A 23873-nucleotide genomic window follows, 5' to 3' on the forward strand; every position below is an offset into this window, starting at 1 on the left:
AATACTGGACATGCTCTGCCATTTTACTTGATAACTATGTTATTAGGTGAATTATGTTCTTACAATACATTTTATTTACATTATTCTGTCCCAGATGAGAGATTTGCATAGTACAGGCTTATGGGGTGTGTAGAGTATACAGATAAAGATAGGGTAACCATGATATGAATCAGGGGCTTAACTACCACTGTAGCAGCCACAGCAGCTGCTATGGGGCCAGCAATTTGAGGGGACCCATCCCTGCAATACGCTGGCCCTCCTTAGCTATCATCATACCACCAAGCGAGATGCCTACCATGGGGAACAGTATATACTTGGGGGGGAGGGGGGGATACTATGGGAGATGCCTATTTTGGGGGACACTATCAACAGGGGAAAAACCCAGGGAGAAGAGGGGGCACTAGGGAAGATGCCTATCTACTGGGGGTATACCAAGGGAGATGCCTGACATATGCTACCTGCTGGGGCTAGGAAACAGGGGGGTTATGTACATTGGGATGGGGGGGGAACAAATCAAAAGTTTCCTATGGGGCCCAGCTCTTTCAAGTTATGCCTCTGATAAGAAGTATACAAGAACAACTGTTGCACTTTATTTCAGCATTATCCATGCAAAATTATAAATGATAAAAAAAATTTAGCTTACAAATGTATTTTTTTTTATTATTTGTCAATATCATAGTACATTGGTCTTTATTTATTTTTTTTTATAAAGGGAACACTTAAACAACACAATATAACTCCAAGTCAATCGCACCTTTATGAAATCACCATGTCCAGTTATGAAGCAAAATTGATGTTGAATAAATTTCTCAGGGTTTTGTGCAAATGGAACAATTAACAAGTAGAAATGATCTGCAAATAGCAATACAACCCCTATAAAGAAGAGATTCTGCAGGTGGTGACCACAGATCATTTTTCTGTTCTAATCTATTTTGGCTGCTTCTTTGGTCACTTTTGCATTTTTTCATTGTTCTCACCCATAGAGGTAACATGAGGCAGTGTCTTCAACTCACAGAAGTGACTCAGGTAGTGCAGCTCATCCAGGATGGCACATTAATGCGACCTGCTGTGGCAATAAGGTTAGCTGTTTCTGTCAGCACAGTGTCCAGAGCATGGAGGAAGGCAAAAACCCAGCAGCAGGACCACTACCGTGCAAGGAGGAACAGTGCCAGAGCGCTGTAAAATAACCTCCAGCAGGCCACTTATATCTATGTGTCTGCACAAAATTTCAGAAACCGATTCCATGAGGGTGGAATGAGTGCCCAACTTCCACAAGTTGGTGTTTCGCTTACAGCCCAACACCGTAGAGGGCAATTGGCATTTACCGGAGAGCACCAAGATTGACAGATTCTACATTGGTCACAGATGAGACCAGGTTCACACTGAGCACATGTGACAGAGTCTGGAGACACAGTGGAGAGCGATCTGCTGCCTGCAACATCCTTCAGCATGACCGGTTTGGCAGTGAGTCAGTTATGGTTTAGGGTGGCATTTCTGTGGAGGGCCACACAGCCCTCCATGTGCTCAACAGAGGTAGCCTGACTGCCATCAGGTACCGAGATGAGATCCTCAGACCCCATGTGAGACCATATGCTGGTGCGGTTGGCTCTGGGTTCCTCCTAAAGAAGGACAATGCTAGACCTCATGTGGCTGGGGTGTGTCAGCAGTTCCTGCAAGATGAAGGCATTGAAGCTATGCACTGGCCCTCCCGTTCCCTAGACCTAGATCCAATTGCGCACATCTGGGACATCATGTCTCGCTCCATCCACCAACGTCACGTTGGACCACAGACTGTCCAGGAGTTGGCAAATGCTTTAGTCCAGGTCTGGGAGGAGATCCCTCAGGAGACTATTCTCCACCTCATCAGGAGAATGCCCAGGCATTGTAGGAAGTCATACAGGCACATGGAGGCCACACAAAATACTGAGACACATTTTACCTTGTTTTAAGGAAATTACATCAAAGTTGGATCAGCCTGGAGTGTTTTTTTTCCCACCTCAATTTTGTGTGTGACTCCATATCCAGGCCTTCAATGGTAAATAAATTTGACTTCCATTGATGTGATTTTGTTGTCAGCTCATTCAACTTTGTACAGAACAAAGTATTCAATGAGAATATTTCATTCATTCGGATCTAGGATGTGTTATTTGAGTGTTCCCCTTTTTTTGAGCAATGTATTTACAGGAGGGTGTGACTTCATGGTCGCAGAGTACTTCTACACTCCAGTTCTTATACATGAGAGACATACATTATTAACCCTTCTAAATAAGGAATTTATCTATTTACAAGAAAGGCTTGATTGTCTACATTACATTCCTATGATTATGAGGCAACGCTTTCAAATTATTGTATTACTGTCAGAGTTTACAATGCACAGCAATGAAAGTGTGTCTCCTCCTATTGCTATTTATGGAACTTGTACAGTTCAAGACATACAAATTCTCAGGCAGTGCTAGTTGTCCTTGTGGAGATTCAGCTGTCTTGGAAAAGATATTACATCAGAAAAAAAATACACTGTGAAATCTGTGGCATTCAGCTTGTAGCTATAGCGAGACATGCAAATGAAGGCCATATTTTGGTGCCAAAAGGGGTGGCCGTAAAAAGGCTAAAAAAACACATTTTGAAAACATAGGGGGACATTTATTAAGCAGTCTAATGTGTGTGTGACTCTTCTAATGAGGATTGGTGTATATTTTGTTCCAATATCTTGTGACTGATTCATTAAAATGTAGCATTGCCATAGTGAATGTAACTAAGTAAATATTCACAAAAAAGTCGCAAAAAATTGCTCAACCATTTTCACCTGGTGTTGACCAGACGTGAGCCTGCATCTGTTTGTGCAATTTTTTGAAAAGTCGCAAGTGATGAATTTGGTTGCTTATCCCGGATTATGGGAACTTTTGGGTAAATATTCAAAACAGGCAGATTAAAAAAAAGTCACATTTAAAAAATATCACCCGTCTAATACTGGTTCATAAATAGAACTTAGACCGAAAATGGGTAAAAAATCCAATTATTCACCAAAAAATACGCGCAATGCCCTTGATAAATTTCCCTCATAGTCTTATACTGTGGATTTTAATGCGTATTTGGATGCAGATTAGCCCCATTTAATTGACAAAACACTTTGAAGGAAATTTACCAAGGTCTTTGCGCCTATTTTTAGGTGAATAATTGGATGTTTCATTCATTTTCTGTCTAGGTTCTATTTATGAACCAGTATTTAGCTGCGACTTTTTTGTTTATCTGGCTGTTTTGAGTATTCTCCCCAAAATTTGCATAATCCAGGATTAGCGCCCAATTTATAATTTGCGACTTTTTAAAAAGTCGCACAAACTGGTGAAGTTCTACGTCTGGTCAGTAGCAGGTGATTAAGCTTGCACAGTTTTTTGCATTATTGCTGCTTTTTACATACTTTTACTATGGCAGTGCTATATTTTAATGAATCAGTCACAAGATATTGGAACAAAATATACACCAATTCTTATTAGAAGTCACACACATTAGACTCTTTAGTAAATGTCCCTCTTTGTGTTCGGGATTTCAAATCCACATCTGAAAAGATGTGGACTATTCCATTTAAAAGATGGGTAGGATTTTCAAATGGCCTCAACCCTGTAATACAGGGTCCAACCCATTAAAGAGTTCTCAAACATGCTAGGGAATATTAGCTAAACCAGACACTTGCAGTTGTTTCAGAATTCTTGATTTTCACCAAAGCAGAGCACAGGGTACTGGTCGACTGGATAATATACTGGCTGGATAATATGCCTTTGCCATAGCTCTTGAAGGGTGCTGCTTCTCCTCAGATCTTTAATAAGGTTATGTGCTTTTGACAATCCATTTTGGAGAGAAATATATAGCAAATTTTTTTACCTTGGAAGTCTATATATGATGGATGTTTATAAAGTTATATGTCAGAATTAAATTTAGAGGAATTACTCCAATATTTCCCTTTAGCCAGTACTTCACAATGCAGTGTAGAAAGAGTCTAATATATGGATATGCTGAGTCCTGTAGAGCTAGAGACACTCTTTATGGCCACAAAGAAAAAGATAAAAATTTTAAAAGAAACCCCCATCAATGAGCTATGAATTGCCTCATAAGATATTAGAACATTTTCTAAACCAGAGAAGCAATTTACTGCTATTGATGATTTTTTTTTATAAAACATATTTTAATATAGGGACAGGGCCTTGATCATACTTTGAGCCAGGAAAGCATTTTTCCCATAAGTATGGGGCAGTTGGCATCTCTAGATCAGGGATGAGGAACCTTCCCCCTTCAGCTGTTGCAAAACTACAAGAGGGTCAAAGGTTCCACATCCTTGCTTTAGAATAGATCAACACAGAAGGGTTATACTCAGACTTGCACTTTTGTCTTGTTTCAACCTCACCAACTCAGTAACTTTTTGTAACACCAACATGATTTTACCTGTATAGTTATTAATTTTATTGTGTTTCATAGATTTATATTTTATTTGTACAGACTTTTACATAAATCTCTACCTGGACATGGAGAATTGGGGTTACAGAGCACATCCCATGCTACTATATAATGCTGTAAATAGATCCTCACTAATGAATCTTTTCCGGTATCTGTAATGTGTGATAGTCTTCTTGGATTTGGTAATAATCCAGGGAGTGTTACAATTGTGTTAGAGTATTACATTTATCAGGAGCCTTGACTCACAGTCATAAATACATTACACACATAATTGATAAGGTTTTATATAGTGCCTGTGACAGTACTGGTAAATCTACTCTAAGGTAGGAATGGAAACAGTTAATAATAGAATAAAGTAAGACACAAATGATAAATCTGTGAAATCTGCTTTACCTGTTGATGTGTGTACCAAAGCTTCCAGTCTGACTGATGGAGAGACACTGAATACAAGAGCTTCAGAGAACAGTAGGTTGTAAATGAGAAAAGAGGAAATTCATTTTGACATTTCACCTGCAGATGGGTGTGGTAGAAGGACGAGGCTATGGTACAGTTACCAGGAACTAGGTTAATAGGTGCACAGTGATTTGTCAATACATTGTTTAATGAAACACCATTATACGTGAAATGCTCATAAATGTGCTCGAAATGTACATAAAGATGCACATAAAGATAAATAGTTCACATTCTTGCCAAACAAAGAAAAAACGAGCATATAGTTGAGCTGTTTGTTGGTGCCTATAAATGTCAACCACTTATAATATTTATGGAAATCAATGCTGATCTTGTGTCGTCTCCCGCAGTTAGTTTTGTAGATTCGGTGCTGACAGAAATCAGTGCAAGTGCTGATTTTATGTCTGGAAAATGTCTCATTAGAGTCAAGAAAGCAATTTAAACTTTAAAATCTTTAACATCTTATTTCTGTTATCAAAAGACTTTTATGAAAAAAGTATCCAAACTCTCCTGCCACTGCCAGCCCTGTGCCCACTCCCATCAACCCCCCCCCCACAAACACACAAACATGGCTAATGGGGTAACTGCAGGGTTCTGCTTACATGGCAGCTTATGTGAGCCCTGCCCAAATCTTATTCTTTCGCTCTGCAATATATCTTTCTCGTTTGGGCTCTGCAATATACTCTCCTTTCTTCAATCTACTAACAAGCTTAAACAAAAGACACACAGACAGGTTAGCTTTGTATCATTAGTTGGTGCCAGAAATACAATCCGTTCATAGGTGCTGGATTACCATTGTCACAACATGTACCTCCCTACAAGCATACTCCAAAACCAAGTTGTCCTTAGAAACTTTCTTCTACAAACTGAATTCCAAATTATCATCAGTGTGAGCCAATGGGATGGGGTTTGGTGGCACCAAGTAGCTAAAACAGAAAGGGGTTGTACAATATACACAGAAAATGTATAAACATAGCATAGACAAAAAAACTGAGCTGCACCTCAAGTATGAAATTTCCATCAAAAGATACTAACACTCAAGGCTGCTTTTAGCTTTTCTGCTGCCAAAAAGCTAGAAAGCTGAAATTGTGCTCTGGTCCCCCCGCCCTTATGTATGAAAGGTTTAAGCATCATATAACAATACCAGCAAAGTGAACTGTATACCTATGTACCTGTAAATAACACATTACATTATGTATTACCATCATACCATTACCCACTGCACCAAGGTCAACATTATTAAAGGCCAAATAATACTGCCACATTGTGACTACATATTATGACTATATACTGACTACATATGGCAATACTTAACATAAACCGAGTAGTATACCAAAGCCAATCTCATCAATAGGACTGCTGTGCAAGGGACAGTTAATACTGCCACTCCATGGCCTCATATGATGACTACATAGTGACTGAATAATACTACCTTGCTAATGCTGAATAAAACCCAGTATAGCTAATATGATCTATAATAACACTATACAGGGGGCAAATAATACTGCCACATACAGTAGCAGAGCTACAGGGGGTGCCGAGGGCGCAGTTGCATCTGGGCCCAGGAGCCTGAAGAGGCCCATAAAGTTTCTCCTCCCGTATGAGAATGCCAGTGCTATAAATGACAACCAAACCATTACAGGCGCGCACCACTGCATAAACTTGCTGCTAAAGCCAAATGAAGAATCACAAAAAACAATAGAAAAGCACATGCAAATGTTGGCTGCACGTAAAAAAAATCTTTAATTCAAATAATAAATACACAAATATGAAAGAATATAGGAGCAGGCATATAACATAACAAACTCTACATGAAAATACAAGCGCTAAAACTAATTAAAATACAAAATACGCTATTGTGCTACTGATGAGCAAAGATACCCCAAAGAAAATCTGACCCATTAACCACAGTGGCTAACAATAAAATTAACATAATATATGAACATCCAAATAGAATAATGCATATTATCACCGCCTAATGACTTAATAATGCCTGCAACCTCTTACTGAGTAAAAACCACTATGCAAAGACATAACATTATCCCCATAGTGTAAATCAGGTGCGGTGGGCGGCCCTTCCTGACTTTTTGCACCTCTTGCCCATCCCATCAGGTAAGTAGGGCACAGATTTTCGTGCAAACCACTGTGGATCACTATTAGGCCAAATGCAGCTTTGAATCTCTAAAAGTTAAAGTCACAATGAAGAGATCTTATGGCTCCATTATAGTTTTTGGCTGTGTCTGTATCCTGAAGACACACAAATTTTAATTGAATCCCAACTCTGTGTCTGTGACACCAAAATGTGCCCAATGGTATGTGCGTGTCCTAATGGGATGATTATCTGTCTACACAGCAAACACTGTCTCCTGCATGAAGCACTTTGAGTTATACCTACGCATTATTACCCAAATGTTTTTATGTGGCTTTATTCTCTGATATTCTGTAGTATTGATTTGTCACATTTATGATACTGCCTCTGTGTATATTTGATTTTCTCCAGTTGCACACATTTATCTAACCCAAGTAGTATATCATATATGCATGCACTTTATGACATATACAGCATACTTTAACCTGATTACCATAACAGTTAGGCTCAGATTTCTTTCTTTTTTTCTTTCTTTTTTTTTTGTATTTGTATCTGTAAGCATTTAGGTCATCTTTGTGACTTGTAATTTCTTTATTAGCATCACCCTCTAGATCAGGCCTCTACATGCCTCTAGTATGTAGCATCTTATTAAATGCTTAGTGTCAACCTGATATTTATATTTGCTAATATTACTGCCATGTGATTCCTATTAATTCTAGCCAGTAGCATATATAGGCTGACACTCACCACAGTCTTTTTATTAGTGACCCAAATCAACCCTGGGATGCATTTGTGCAACAACTATGTTATTTGCACTTTTGAGTTCCCTGAATAATATATGATATAGCATAGAAGAAACACATCCAAACTGGTATTTGTCTCTTTTATATTTAATGTCATTAAAGTGACTCTGTACCCACAATTTTCCTACCCCAAACCACTTGTACCTTCGGATTACTGCTTTTAATCCAAGATCTGTCCTGGGGTCTGTTTGGCAGGTGATGCAGTTATAATCCTAAAAAGAACTTTTAAACTTGGTGTGGCCTACAGTGTCTATGCCCTAGGCTTACACCGCCTTCCTGCCCTCCTCATCATTAGGAATGCTCCAGGCAGGATTTTTTCTATTCATCACCTGAACTGAACATCTGAACACTGCACAGGTGCCTTAACAATCCAGCACATGTGCAGCGTTCACACAGGTGATGAATAGGACAAATTCAAATTCATCTAGGGGCGTTCCTAATGATGAAGGGCAGGGAAGAGGGATGGAGGGGTGTTGCAATCCCAGGGCATCAGTACTCTAGGCCACGCCAATTCGACACAGGGCTGCAAGTTTAAAAGTTGTTTTTTGGGACAATAACTGCATCACCTGCCGAACGGACCCCAGGAAAGAACTTGGATTAAAAGCGGAGAGGCGATCAACTACCCCATTTTCTTTATCTGTTTTGGGCCCCATTCAGTGTCGGACTGGAGTATCTTGGATCCTTTAAAAAAAAAAAAATCTTTTTTGGGTCCCCTCCTACTGCTCCCACACCCCACAATGGCATTGTTAGGACATGTTCGGACAAGCATTAAACAGGTGGTTACCTAGTGCTAATTTCTGTGTTAAAAACCACAATATCGCCCCCCCTCCCCAAAATAAAAAGGCACAACAACAACAGTATATAAGGAGCAAATATTACCTTACAAATTACCAAATGTTACTGACCAAATCCAGTATACCGACACCAATGTTACCAATAATGCCAGCATACAAGGGGCAAATAATGCCGCCACATGATGACCATTACCACCAAACTGTTGCTTACTAAATTCAGTATACTAGGAACAATAATATAAACAGAAGGAAAGTGTCAGCTCACCCAAATAGCCGTAATCTTCATCACATATACTGTATGTGGACCTCCTGAGTTAGAAGCACAATGGGATCATATTGCCGGCTGCAACCTGATAAGTCCACCATAAACAAGTTTCCATCCACAGCTTCTTAAAATCGTACAGCTTTTATTAAGGCGTCACAGGCCTCAACCCTGCGGGAGCCACTTCCACCACTGAGGAGAGGAGGAGAGGAGAAGTGGATTGCAGGTAACTACTACATTATCTGTACTCAGAGATACCACTGTGTTATCTGTGGTGTTACATAGGACTGCAGGTGACTACTACATTATCTGTACTCAGAGATACCACTGTGTTATCTGTGGTGTTACATAGGACTGCAGGTAACTACTACATTATCTGTACTCAGAGATACCACTGTGTTATCTGTGGTGTTACATAGGACTGCAGGTGACTACTACATTATCTGTACTCAGAGATATTCCTGTGTTATCTGTGGTGTTACATAGGACTGCAGGTGACAGCTACTACATTATCTGTACTCAGAGATCTTCCTGTGTTATCTGTGCTGTTACATAGGACTGCAGGTGACAGCTACTACATTATCTGTATTTAGAGATATCACTGTGTTATCTGTGCTGTTACATAGGACTGCAGGGGACATCTACTACATTATCTGTACTCAGAGATATCACTGTGTTGTCTGTGGCGTTACATAGGACTGCAGGTGACTACTACATTATCTGTACTCAGAGATATTCCTGTGTTATCTGTGCTGTTACATAGGACTGCAGGTGACAGCTACTACATTATCTGTACTCAGAAATATCACTGTGTTATCTGTGGTGTTACATAGGACTGCAGGTGAGAGCTTCTACATTATCTGTACTCAGAGATATCTGTGTTATCCGTGGTGTTACATAGGACTGCAGGTGACTACTACATTATCTGTACTCAGAGGGCAGGGGCGTAGCTAAAGGATGATGGGCCCTGGTGCAAAATTTTAGCTTGGGGCCCCCCATCTCACCTGATCAGGCAAAGTCCTATCTAACGTTATATCCAATTACTCTTATGTGCCACCATGTTGTAATGTACTGTCACTGCCTCCACCTCATGTACTGCACTACTGCCCCCTATAATTAATGGACTGTACTGTGTCATTGTCTAATCATTGTATTCCAATCTTTGACTCTACAGCTGAAAAACTACATCTCTCATCATGAACTGCCAGTTGGATATGATGGGGGTTGTTGTGCTGCAACCTGAAGAGCCAAATGCTGCAAAACTCCCATAAAACTTCAGCAGGGCACGATGAAGTTTGAACTTTTGCAACCTGGAGAAGTCACCTGATATCACCTGCAGTCCTATGTAACACCACAGATAACACAGTAATATCTGAGTACAGATAATGTAGTAGTCACCTGCAGTCCTTTGTAACACCACAGATAACAGTGATATCTGTGAGTACAAATAATGCAGTAGATGTCACCTGCAGTCCTATGTAACACCACAGATAACACAGTGATATCTCTGAGTACAGATAATGTAGTAGTCACCTGCAGTCCTATGTAACGCCACAGACAACACAGTGATATCTCTGAGTACAGATAATGTAGTAGTCACCTGCAGTCCTATGTAACGCCACAGACAACACAGTGATATCCCTCTGAGTACAGATAATGTAGTAGTCACCTGCAGTCCTATGTAACAGAACAGATAACACAGTGATATATCTGAGTACAGATAATGTAGATATAGACCCCCTGTGTAGCCCCCCCATAGTATAGACCCCCTGTGTAGCCCCCCCACAGTATAGACCCCCTGTGTAGATCCCCCACAGTACAGACCCCCTGTGTAACCCTCTCATAGTATAGACCCCCTGTGTAGCCCCCCTCCCATAGTATAGATCCCTTGTGCAGCCCCCCAGTATAGACCCCTCGTGCAGCTCCCCCAAGCATAGACCCCTTGTGCAGCCCCCCCCAGTATAGACCCCTTGTGCAGCCCCCCCCAGTATAGACCCCTTGTGCAGCCCCCCCCCAGTATAGACCCCTTGTGCAGCCCCCCCCAGTATAGACCCCTTGTGCAGCCCCCCCCCCAGTATAGACCCCTTGTGCAGCCCCCCACCCAGTATAGACCCCTTGTGCAGCCCCCCCCCAGGATAGACCCCTTGTGCAGCCCCCCCCCCAGGATAGACCCCTTGTGCAGCCCCCCCCCAGGATAGACCCCCTGTGCAGCCCCCCCCAGTATAGACCCCTTGTGCAGCCCCCGCCCCCCCCCCCAGGATAGACCCCTTGTGCAGCCCCCCACATCGCAACATTTATGTAAACAATGAAAAAAAAATAAAAAAAATAAACTCACCTCACCTGGATCCTTGATCTCCCTCAGGCCTGGCAGCTTCTCTTCAGTTCAGTGAGCTTCCGGGATGCCGGCCCTGGCCGGAAGCTCACTGATGCAGGACCGCGGCGCCCGGATTTCTCCTCTCTACTGCACGGCGGCTGACATGTGACGTGATGACGTCACATGTCAGCTGCCGAGGAGGAGAAGTCTCGGCGCCGCGGTCCTGCATCAGTGAGCTTCCGGCCAGGGCCGGCATCCCGGAAGCTCACTGAACTGAAAGAGGTCCGGCGCGGCTATTTACCTGCACGGGGGGCGGGGGGCATATACCCTGATGCGGCCCCCCCGGATTGGGGGAGCACAGGAGGAAGTGGCAAGGGGGGCCGTGCGGGCCCCCCTAGCGTAGGGGCCCGGTCGCCATGGCGACCCCTATAGCTACGCCACTGTCAGAGGGATATCACTGTGTTATCTGTGCTGTTACATAGGACTGCAGGTGACATCTACATTATCTATACTCAGATATATCACTGTGTTATCTGTGGTGTTACATAGGACTGCAGATGACAGCTACTACATTATCTGTACTCAGAGATATCACTGTGTTATCTGTGTTGTTACATAGGACTGCAGGTGACTACTACATTATCTGTACTCAGAGATACCACTGTATTATCTGTGGTGTTACATAGGACTGCAGGTGACATCTACTACATTATCTGTACTCAGAGATATAACTGTGTTGTCTGTGGCGTTACATAGGACTGCAGGTGACTACTACATTATCTGTACTCAGAGATATCACTGTGTTATCTGTGGTGTTACATAGAAGTGCAGGTGACAGCTACTACATTATCTGTACTCAGAGATATTACTGTGTTATCTGTGGTGTTATATAGGACTGCAGGTGACCACTACATTATCTGTACTCAGAGATATCACTCTGTTATCTGTGCTGTTACATAGGACTACAGGTGACATATACATTATCTATACTCAGAGATATCACTGTGTTATCTGTGGTGTTACATAGGACTGCAGATGACATCTACTACATTATCTGTACTCAGAGATAGCACTGTGTTATCTGTGCTGTTACATAGGACTGCAGGTGACTACTACATTATCTGTACTCAGAGATATCACTGTGTTATCTGTGCTGTTACATAGGACTACAGGTGACATATACATTATCTATACTCAGAGATATCACTGTGTTATCTGTGGTGTTACATAGGACTGCAGGTGACATCTACTACATTATCTGTACTCAGAGATAGCACTGTGTTATCTGTGCTGTTACATAGGACTGCAGGTGACTACTACATTATCTGTACTCAGAGATATCACTGTGTTATCTGTGTTGTTACATAGGACTGCAGGTGACATCTACATTATCTATACTCAGAGATATCACTGTGTTATCTGTGGTGTTACATAGGACTGCAGATGACAGCTACTACATTATCTGTACTCAGAGATATCACTGTGTTATCTGTGCTGTTACATAGGACTGCAGGTGACAGGTACCACATTATCTGTACTCAGAGATATCACTGTGTTACCTGTGGTGTTACATAGGACTGCAGGTGACATCTACTACATTATCTGTACTCAGAGAGATATCACTGTGTTATCTGTGGTGTTATATAGGACTGCAGGTGACATCAACTACATTATCTGTACTCAGAGGGATATCCCTGTGTTATCTGTCCTGTTACATAGGACTGCAGGTGACATCAGGTGACTTCTCCTGGTTGCAGAAGTTCAAACTTCATTGTGCCCTGCTGACAGTTTATTATGGGAGTTGTAGTTTTGCAACATGTGGCTCTTCAGGTTGCAGCACTACAACTGGCAGTTCAGGATGAGAGTTGTAGTTTTTCAGCTGGAGAGTCAAAGATTGGAATACAATGATTAGACAATGACACAGTACAGTCCATTAATTATAGGGGGCAGTAGTGCAGTACATGAGGTGGAGGCAGTGACAGTGCATTAGAACATGGTGATACATTAGAGTAATTGGATATAACGTTAGATATGACTTTGCCTGATCAGGTGAGATGGGGGGGCCCCAAGCTAACATTTTGCACCAGGGCCCATCAGCCTTTAGCTACGCCCCTGTGTCCATCTGTTCATCCCCTGTATAGTTTTTGATTCCTTTACTGCTCCTCTGCTGCCACTCACTACTCTCTCTTCCGAAACAGGCAATGTGTTTTACAGATGTTGGTGCAGGTCTCCGGGAGCTTGTCAACATCGCTCATTCGACAGTGTGTGGATCTAGGCGCACACACAGTTGAATGGTATGCTCACCAGGAAATCCAGGCAGTGCTGCACAGTCCTCAGGCCCACCAGAGGATTCTGATGCTTGTCTCATTATAGGGATCCCTTAGATTAGAGGGAGTCACCCCTATTGTGGCAAGTGCTCCAAGAGGCAGGGTTACACAGCTGGGGAGGATGTTAGGGTAACCTCAGTCTATCTGCTCTTTCACGTCTCCTATATACAACACACACACTTATTTTACCCTTGTGCCATTAAGATTATAAAAAAACTTTAGATGATGGAAATTTGGGTTATTTAGTTTTGAAAAAAGACATCTAAAGGGTGACGTAATAACTATGTATAAGTATATCAAAGCTCGATACAGACATCTCTTGTTCTATTTATACCCTTCTTCTGGATGAACACTGCTTGTTAATCTGGATGGACGTATGTCTTTTTTCAGCCTGGCCCTCATTTATCAAACTGTGTAAAACAGAAACAGCTGTAAACATATGATGCTTAACGGAAATAAAAGAAAAAGAAAAACTTATTGAATCAAAGGGAAGACAATTATGGGAGCTAATTATTATGTCACTGTAAAATGAATAAGATGAGATGTCACCAAATATGTTGCTAATGTCCTTTCAACCTGTGCGGCATTTCCAGAAATTTCATATAATTTGGGAAATAGTGTAAGTTTCCAAAGATAATACATATGATCTCATGCAATAGCTAACTGGTTCTTTTATCATTTTACAGAATGCAAAACTAATTCAAGTCTGTCTGTCTCCTGATGAGGACCATCAAATTAGATTGGCAGATAAAAATACCTTAGTTACATTTTGTTAACATGTTTTCATTCAGATTATTGCTCCATTGTGACTTCTTCTGTTTAGTCACAGGTCATTTAATTTAATAAATCTCTTGGTGACAAATTAAGAGCTCTGAGCTCACATCAGCAGAGCTGTCCTTAGAGGCATATTTAGAGTACATCTGTGTGCCTGTGTCACAAAGAATTTGTGTTATACTAATTGATGTAAATCAGAGATCTCTATGGATTTATCATAACAAAGTTATTGGGCTGTGCATGAAAACAAACACAACCCAGACATTGTTTAAGACTGAAGACCATTAGTCTACTGACACTTAAATAATAAAAAAAAAGAATATATATATATATATATATATATATATATATATATATATATATACTGTATATATATATACATATATATATATATATATATATATATAATATATATATATAGTCAGGTCCAATCATCTTCTGTACCGGGTCTCTGGTCTCCTATACAGTGTTTGCCTGATCACCTTCTCATTGCCGGTTATTGAGCTTTGTTTCTCGTCTTTTGTCTGCTTTTCTTGTCTCTGCCATCTATCTCACTACTCTAACCCTGCCTCATACTTTGACAATTCTTGTTTGCTGCCTGCCCTGACATATAGCTTCTGACTTTTGACGTAGCTTTTGAAATACGTTTTGGTACTGAGCTGTCCCTTTGTTGTGACCCTGACTGATTGACCCTTCTTATTGTGTTTGTACGTCATGTCTTCATTTCTTGTTTCACTAATCCAGGCCAGGGACCGTTGTCCAGTTGCTCACTGCTGTTTAGGGCAGATTGTTGCAAGTAGGCAGGGAATGTGGGTGGGGCTGAGCTTAGGGTCCACTGTCTGTGTCTCTTCTTCACCTTTCTATCCTGACATTGTTCTTGTCGACAAATAAAATGTTTACCTTGTCACAGAGATATGCCAAAAGTTTTTATTGGTAGGGATCTGACTGTTCAGGAGAGTAAGCGGCAAGAAACATACACTACTGTATATCTCGCTCCCTGCTCATTTCTATGTAAGCAAAACGGCCCCATAGACTTATATTTTGTTCCCATCCTGACCATGTGACACAGAGGTGGGAGAGAGTGTGCTCAGCTTTTTCCCAAATCATCTGATCGGTTGCAGTTTGAATACTCAGAACCCAACCGATAAAACTTTTCATATGTCCTCCTGACATATCATCATTTGTTTTTTGAGTGACAGTTAACCACTTAACAGTCACAATTAAATTGGAAAAACCCTTCAAAAAAATGTCACTTTTTTATTGTTGATTTTCAGTCTGTGTCTTAAGTAAATTATTTGGTGCCTAACTTCGATGCAGTATGTCCTATTTTAATCTCGTAGGCTAGGTTCACACTGCATTTTTGCAGTCAGTTTAATGTATCCATTTTATGGGGAAAAAACGGATGCAAAAACAGATGCAATTGTGTGCATCAGTTTGGATTCGTTTTTTTTTTTTTATTGACTTCCATTATTAAAAAAAACCAAAACGAATTGATCAAAACCGTTCATTGCTATACCACTAACAGGATTGGAGCAAGCTAAGCTATTGAAGGGGCGAGTTCGCCACGTCATACATGTAATTGCGTCAGAGCAGGAACAGTGAGTCTGACACCCTCCGAATCTGTTTCAATAGGTCACCTTAGCATGTAATGTCCAAACACCTCGGGACTGTAAACCAAAACTTCCTTGTTAGTAGCAGGGTCCCAGCTGTGTATTATATCCGAGATCCGGCTGCTGCAGTGGACAAAGGGAGCTCCCTCCCTCTGTCATTCTCTTGCACTGACCCAGACCCAGACCGATCAAAATATTTGACATGCCTCTCTGACACATCAAAAGTTTTTTTAAATTACACTTTAACTACTTAAAAAAAACATTTTTATCTCCTTTGTATCACCTTATTCTGCCCCCCTATTTTTTATTATTATTTTTCCATTTTTTTTTTTATAAATTCTTTATTTAAACCAAACTAAACCACATTTTCTGCAGGTACAGACAAAGAGCAGGGACCCACCACCCTCCAAGCACCCAGCAACATGACATAATGCAAACAATGAAATTCACCGCACTAGGGAAAATACGAGAAAAAAACAAAGACCACAAAAATGAGGTTGTGTGGTAGATAATAACTGAGCCCCTGCTTATTGCCCAACAGGCGCCAGAAGAGCGAAGGCCCCCTCCGTCCTCTCTGCTTTTCCAACAAAAGTGCAGATGCACTAAGAATAGAGAGACCTTAGAAAAAAGGGAAAAAGAAGAGGGAGAACCAAATCGGGTCCCCTCTCAGGTGGAGTTAGAGTAGAGAGGGCAAAGGGAAGAGAGAGAGAAAGAATAAGCAAGCAGAGGGTGAGAAAAATGAAGAGAAGGAGAAAAGGGAGGAAAAAAGAAGAGGAGAAAAAAGGGGAGGGGGGGGGAGGGATGGAGGTAGGTAGGTTTAGAAGAGAGGAGGTAAGGTAGGGTGGGGGGGGTACAAGAGCTATGGCCACCGCCAGTCGACCAGTTTTGACCACCTCAGGGTTCACTCAGGAGGGCGTAACAGTCTCCGGCTCCAGTGTAAGCAAGGAGGCGTAATCAGTCGTGCCCTGAAATTCCAACCAACTGAACCACGTCTTGGTGAAACGAGAATTAGCATTGTGTAGAGAGGAAGTGAGGTCCTCCATTCTCATAAGTTCATTAACCTTGCTTACCCAAAGCGAGATCGGTGGAGGGACAGTGCGTTTCCAGTACAGAGGGACACAGGCCCTGGCGGCAATGACCAAAAAATGAAGTAAGGAGTGTTTATATTTCTTAAAGGACATCTCGCAGTGATGTAGGAGGAACAGTGCAGGGGTGAGTCCTGTGGAAATTCCCGTCACCCGACGGATAATCCCCTGTACTCCATCCCAAAAGGATTTCAACAGAGGACACGACCAGAAGGTATGCAGGAAGGTGCCCTGATCGCCACCACAACGCCAACACATCGGGTCAGTCTCAGGCCAAATCGCATGCAATTTCACTGGTACCCGGTACCAGCACGACATGAGTTTGTACCCCGCCTCCTGAAGGCGAGAGCTAATCGAGGCCTTGTGGGCAAGGAGGAGTATGTTAGTCTGCTGCTGAGCAGTTAGTTCTAACTGTAGGTCCTCCTCCCACCTATTATTTTTCCATCTATGATGATCTGTAGGCTTTATTCTATATTTTTTGTGATGTTAGGTGACCAAAAAACAAATTCTTGCATTAGGTGTTTATTAAATAATAAATAACATTATAATTTAATAACTTGGACAGTTCTGCATGTGACTGTACTGGATGTACTATTTTTTTTAAATAGGAAAAGGGAGGAGGGTCCAGTTTTTAATCTTGGGCTTTTTATTTCATTTTTAAAGAGGACCTGTCACCCTCCGTGCCGGGGTGACAGGCTCCCGACCCCCTGTTAGACCCCCCTATACTTACGTGATCCCGCCGGGTCCCGCTTCCTGAGCCGGCCGGGTCCCGGAGATATCAGCTCCCAAAGCCCGGCGCGCGCGCTGAGAGATGAGTCCGATGCCCATAGAGAATGACGGAGCATCGGACTCCCCATTCATTCTCTATAGGCGTCTGACTCTGCTGTCAGCGCGCACGCCGGTCTTTGGGAGCTGATATCTCCGGGACCCGGCCGGCTCAGGAAGCCGGACCCGGCGGGATCACGTAAGTATAGGGGAGTCTAACAGGGGGTCGGGCACCTGTGACCCCGGCACGGGGGGTGACAGGTGTCCTTTAAAATGTTTTTTTACCAATATGTTATTGACATTTTTTTTCCCAATGTTTAGCATAAAAAAAATAAAAAATAGGCAGGAGAAAATTAATCACAAAAGTAAATTCTGACCATGTGTTGGCCATCCTAAGAAGAGTACATCATTTTATTTCCCTTCACAAAATACGAACAATACAAAGTATACCTTTATTATAACCTGGGAATAGGATACACATACAATCCTGTGTATTTGCCCATCAATAGCTTTTTACTTTTTTAAAATACACTATAGAGTTGTAAGTTGTGAGGCCCAGCTATGTGAGGGCCCTTAGCAACAGTCTTTCATGGTCTAAATATGTAAACAAAGAAACACAACAAAAAATGCAAATGTGGAAACTTAGCCATAGTAACATCCCCATCTCCAACACATATCACCTGTAACAGCTCAGGAAGAAAAACGGATGAACAATCAAAATGCAAAGAGAGTTGCCATGGCTCAGCATGATGAGTATACAAAGGAAAGGTCATCCACCTTACAAAACAGGTTTCCTAGTTAGCCAGTGTGCAAAGGGGAATAGAGGAGTGTCAGGCATCTCTAGTTGAAGTCATTGGAGTGTAGGAGTGTTTTGCCTAGCAGGGGCTGTATAAATATAAAGTGTTGTCAGAATTAGTCTATGTTTACTCAACGTCTTCTTTTGACCATATTTCAGTTGTATTTTGAAAGGAAAATATGACAGTATTATGCTAATTTTGACTCTAATTGGCATAATGCATCCATTTATTCTCTTCAAATAATGGCCATCCAAAAAGGTAAAATACAAAAAAAAAAAAAAAAAAAAAAGACATTGAGGGACATTTACTAAGCAGTCTAATGTGTGCAACTATTCTAATGAGGATTGGTGTGTACTTTGTTCCAATATCTTGTGACTGATTTATTAACATGTAGCACTGCCATAGTAAATGTATCTAAGTAAAAAAATTGCACAAAAAACCCGCAAAAATGCAAAAATTGCGCAACCATATTCACCTGGTACTGACCAGACGTGAGCCTGCACCTGTTTGTGCAACTTTTTAAAAAGTCGCAAATGATAATTTGGGCGCTAATCCCAGATTAAGCGAAGTTTTGGGTGAATACTCAAAACAGGCAGATTAAAAAGAAGTCGCATCTAAAAAATATTTGCCGAATACTGGTTTATAAATAGAACTTATGCTGCGTTTACACGTAACAATTATCGTACAAATTTGCGCAATAACGATCGAATTCGAACGATAATCGTACGTGTAAACGCAGCCAAAGATCAAACGACGAATGAGAAATCGTTCATTTTGATCTTTCAACATGTTATCAAATCGTCGTTCGTCGTTCGCAATAAATTCGCCGATCATTCTGTGTAAATAGCCGTCGCGCGATAGTACGGCCGCCTGCCGCCCTGCCCGGCCCCCCGCTCATCCGCAGCCCCTGCGCCGACTCGATCGCCACCCCCGCCGTGCTCCGATCGTCCCCGATGGACATAATGAAATGAAATTCCTTATTATTGTTGCAAAAAAACTCTAAAGTAAAAGCTTGCTAAGTGATTCTAATTTATATGTGTTTTAAAAACTATGAGGGACATTTCCTAAGGAGCCTAATAAGTGCAACAATTCTAATTGGGATTGGTGTATATTTTGCTCTAATATCTTGTGACTGATGTAGCGCTGCCATAGTAAATGCTTCTAAAAAAAAAGGCGCAAAAAAGGTGCAACTATAAAAAAATTGTGCAGTTTTATTCACCTGGTTCTGACCAGACGTAAGCTTGCGCCTGTTTATGCAACTGTTCAAAAAGTCACAAATGATAAATTGGGCGCTAATCCCGGATTATGCAAACTTTTGGGTGAATACTTAAAGGCAGATTAAAAAAAGTCGCATCTAAAAATATTCACCTGTCGAATACCGGTTCATAAATAGAACTTAGACCAGAAATGGGTGAAAAATGCAATTATTCACCAAAAATTAGGCGCAAACCCCTTGATAAATGTCCCCCTATGAATTTATCTCTTTTTTGGCCAAGCTTTCCACACACACACACACTGTAGCCTTAATATTCACTCATTTTCATCTCTACCTGACTTGTAAACCATCTCATAATGTTGGTCTGGTCCAATAATGGTCTGGAACACAGCTATAGCCTTTTTACCATTTTGTTCATAAGCAGATTTGTCTACGTAGTGCATATAGTATTAGACTGCAATGAGATGATTATACAGCTATACTGACCTCTACTGGCAATATGGAAAATAGACTCATAATATTAAAGATTATATAATATTAATAATAATTAATAATTTTTATTTATATAGCGCCAACAGATATCATTCGGTTCGCTCATCTCTAGTTATAGTTTAACCATAATCCTTTGCCACACTCTCAGTGTAAGGACTAATATTATAATGTGCCTGTCAGCATCCTCCGGTAGGCCCCAACAGCTGTGCAGCTCTGCTATAGGGCTGTCTTGGGAATCCAATGAGTGCACCATTCAATTGTGTTTGCTCCTTTCAGAGTGCAAAGGGCTAATAGGCTGCCAGGACTTCCAGCACAGGCACTAACACACTTCCTATACCAGAATAGAGAGTGTGAGCAGTGATGCTTCACGGAGTGGGCTACTACTATATGGGGGATGCACAGGGGGCCCTAATACTATGTAGGGGATACACAGAAGTGGCCATCTACAGTCTGGGGACTGCAAGAAAGGGCCTAATACTATATTGTAGCTGCACAGAGGGGAGAGGCTACCTATTATATGGGGTATAATACTATACTGTATGTGGATAAGTCGCGATCATCTCATACAGGCAAGATATTTCCCCACGATATTGGAGACGCTGTGCAGCTATTTGACATCACATACAAGCAGCTTTGCTGTCACAAGATAATTGCAACTTAGTCTCGCCCCTTCATGTCTCGAAAGGCTTACATCAAAGATGTCAAATCTCAGGGATTGAGCACTAGGGAGCAGAAGGCTTCAGCTGTCTTCTGCTCCCCAGACAACTCCTTTAAGCATATTATGGTAACATTTAATAGGTAAGTGTGGTGGCTGAAGGTTGGGTGTCTAGAATTGATTTCCTCTAGTTCGCTCCACTGCTGACAAGCATTTGCATGCACAGTTACAGAGGTGGACGGGTAAAGTCAGTAGTGGATTATAATAGGGGCGTTTCGGGCGTCAGCCCGGGGCCCTGAGCTCCTGGGGGGCCCATGACCACCCAAAAAGACTTATACTTTCAATGTTGTACTGTCTCCTGGCTACACTTCCGCCATCATTTGCAAAAATCACATTTTTTTATGGCAATTTTGCACAAATTAGGACATCATGACATTATCTGTCCTGTACTATGAACGCCAGGCTAGTGCTGCCATAGTTACAGTGGGGTGGGGGGGCCCAGGCTTGGTGAACAGCCCGGGGCCTATGGTAAAGTTTATCCGTCCCTGGGTAAAGTCAATGGCCAGGCACCATAGAGTCAATGGCCAGTTGCTGTTGAGTCAACAGCCAGCCGCTATTTCTTCACCACCAAGGACAGGCTCAGTGGTGCTGCAGTGGACTGTCTCAGTGTAGCTATCTAGCTACTGATTCCCTGAGTAAGTTCGGTGGGTAAACAATTGGATGTCAATGTGCTCCACGTGTGTGTGTAATGGTAGCACTGCTGCTTTACCCCCTAGATCCTGCGGTCAATAGTGATCACAGCATCTAGTTGGTTAGAAGCTGGGGTCCAAATTGCACCTGGTGATAACACCCACTCTGCCATCTAGTTACTATGTCTTAGGTTTTACTGTATGTGAATTTTCTGTGTGTGAGAGGCTGATGGACCGGCTTTCATTAAAAAGTTCACCTTTGTGGTGCTTTTTTTTAATAAAAATTATTTTTAGGCTGGAATTTTTCCAAATAAAAACACAATTTTAGCTACAACATGAACATAAACCTAGTGTAAATTAGCAATTTATCCTGCCATTGCCCACTTAGGGCTTGTCATAAGATCACAGTGATCAGGATAACAACAATAACATGGGAGTAGAGCAAGAGGGACCTAATTTTATTTAACAGGACCCTTTAGGTCCAGGAGGGGCAGCTGTGTGAGGTGACTGTCCCGTTTAGGTAATTGTCCACATGTTTAGGACATTAGACATAACCTTGTTTCATGCTTACACTGATACTCTGCACAATTGCATGTTGTTTGTTTCAGTACAGCTGCATAATGAAAACTTTAGTACAATACAATAAACTTTTTTATTTTCCTGAATAATATTAAAATGAATTACATTATGGACATGTCTAGTAGATCCACATAAGGTCAAGTGATAGTGCTTTGGATTGAATAGTTTAAATGAATTGGATAAATTGAGGGTGTGGGGGAAGCTTCATTCCTCAAATGGCCAATTCCATCTATAGAAGGCATAAGAACTAAAGTCTGTAGTTTAAACCCATAGATATAGGTTTGCATCTTATAAACTCATAACCTGTTTGTCTAGTTTTTTTTTATTGTTACCAAAGTTCAGTAAGGAAGTCTATGAAATGGTTTATACATTGACATGCAAAATCAGGTTTATGGAAAACCTCTAACATACAATTGTAGCTGCCAACACAACACATAGCATCCACTAATTCTAGTTAATGAACCACAAGTGAAGAATAATTCTTTGACTGAAAAAATGTTGCATATTCCGTCTCACTTCTGTATTCCTTAAGCTGTAGATGATAGGGTTTAGCATTGGAATAACCATTGTATAGAGCACTGAAGCCACTATTTCGTGAAGGGTCAAAAGGCCACTGGATGGATGAAGGTAATTGAACAGCACTGTTCCATAGAATAAAGTAACACATACTAGGTGAGAGGCACAAGTGGAAAATGCTCTCTTCTTTCCTTGGGATGTGGGGATTTTCACAACAGTAGTCACAATGAAAAGATAGGATATTAAGATGGTTACAAGTGAACCTCCTCCTATCAGAGACGCACATATAGAGATGAGTAACTCATTTAAGACTGTACTTGAGCATGAGAGTCTTATCAAAGGAAGTGCATCACATATGAAATGGTTGATGATGTTTGTCCCACAGAAAGACAGACTGAATGTACAACCTGTTTGAATGGCCGCTTGCACTATGGCTGCAAGGTATGATGCTGCAACAAATGCGGTACACGTCTGTATTGTCATGATGGTTCCATAGTGAAGAGGGTTACATATAGCAACATATCGGTCATATGCCATCACTCCAAAAAGAAGACATTCTGTGGAACCAAAGGATGAAAATGTGAATAGCTGCATTGCACAACCAAAACTGGTTATATAACTCTTCTGCTGAAGGAGATTATTCATAGTGTTGGGAGCAACAGAAGAAGCGTAACAGAAATCAATGAACGACAAATGCCTCAGGAAAGTGTACATGGGGGTTTGAAGGCTGGAAGAAAAGTGGATAACTAAATAAATACCAACATTTCCTATAAATGTTACCAGGTATATAAGAAGAAATAGATAGAAAAGTGCAAGCTGAAGATGTGGATCTTGTGTAAGTCCCAGAAGGAGGAATGTGGATGTCTTTGAGTGATTTTTAAGACTTATTGCTACCTGTAATGATGGTTGGATCATCTGACGAAAGAAAACATAAAAGTGGTTTCATGAACAGTTCTAATGGACAAATAATCTGCAGTGCTTATATTTTATTTAGGCTTTAAGGTGATGCTATATAGTCCTGGGAACCTAGAAGGACGACCAGGAGATAGTTTGTAAAGATCATGGTCCCTACATAAATATACTTATGAAGACTTACATTTACTATATAGAACAGGGATGTCAAACTGCGTTCATCTAGCTGTTACAAAACTACAATTCCTATCATGTCTGGACAGCAAAAGCTAAGGCTTTGGCTGTCCAGGCATAATGG

At 41.3% G+C, this 23873-nt stretch overlaps 2 protein-coding genes across 2 annotated transcripts in view; both read right to left on the reverse strand.

Annotated features, from left to right (window-relative positions):
* LOC138783458 (interaptin-like) overlaps nucleotides 1-14975 on the reverse strand; it is a 57314-nt gene extending 42339 nt beyond the window's left edge. The window contains exons 1-3 of the mRNA XM_069958173.1: nucleotides 14824-14975; nucleotides 13820-13895; nucleotides 4840-4956 (exon numbers count right to left, since the gene is read on the reverse strand). Coding sequence (XP_069814274.1) covers nucleotides 4840-4956; nucleotides 13820-13895; nucleotides 14824-14975 — 345 coding nt within the window. The remainder of the gene's footprint in view (nucleotides 1-4839; nucleotides 4957-13819; nucleotides 13896-14823) is intronic.
* Nucleotides 14976-22597: 7622 nt separating this feature from the next.
* On the reverse strand, nucleotides 22598-23578 carry LOC138783463 (olfactory receptor 5AR1-like). Its single transcript, XM_069958186.1, has one exon. The coding sequence runs from the start codon at nucleotides 23576-23578 to the stop codon at nucleotides 22598-22600; it is 981 nt and encodes a 326-aa protein (XP_069814287.1).
* Between the last annotated feature and the right edge of the window lie 295 nt (nucleotides 23579-23873).

This window comes from Dendropsophus ebraccatus, chromosome 1 (genome assembly GCF_027789765.1).
Source record: "Dendropsophus ebraccatus isolate aDenEbr1 chromosome 1, aDenEbr1.pat, whole genome shotgun sequence".
Lineage (NCBI taxonomy): Eukaryota > Metazoa > Chordata > Amphibia > Anura > Hylidae > Dendropsophus > Dendropsophus ebraccatus.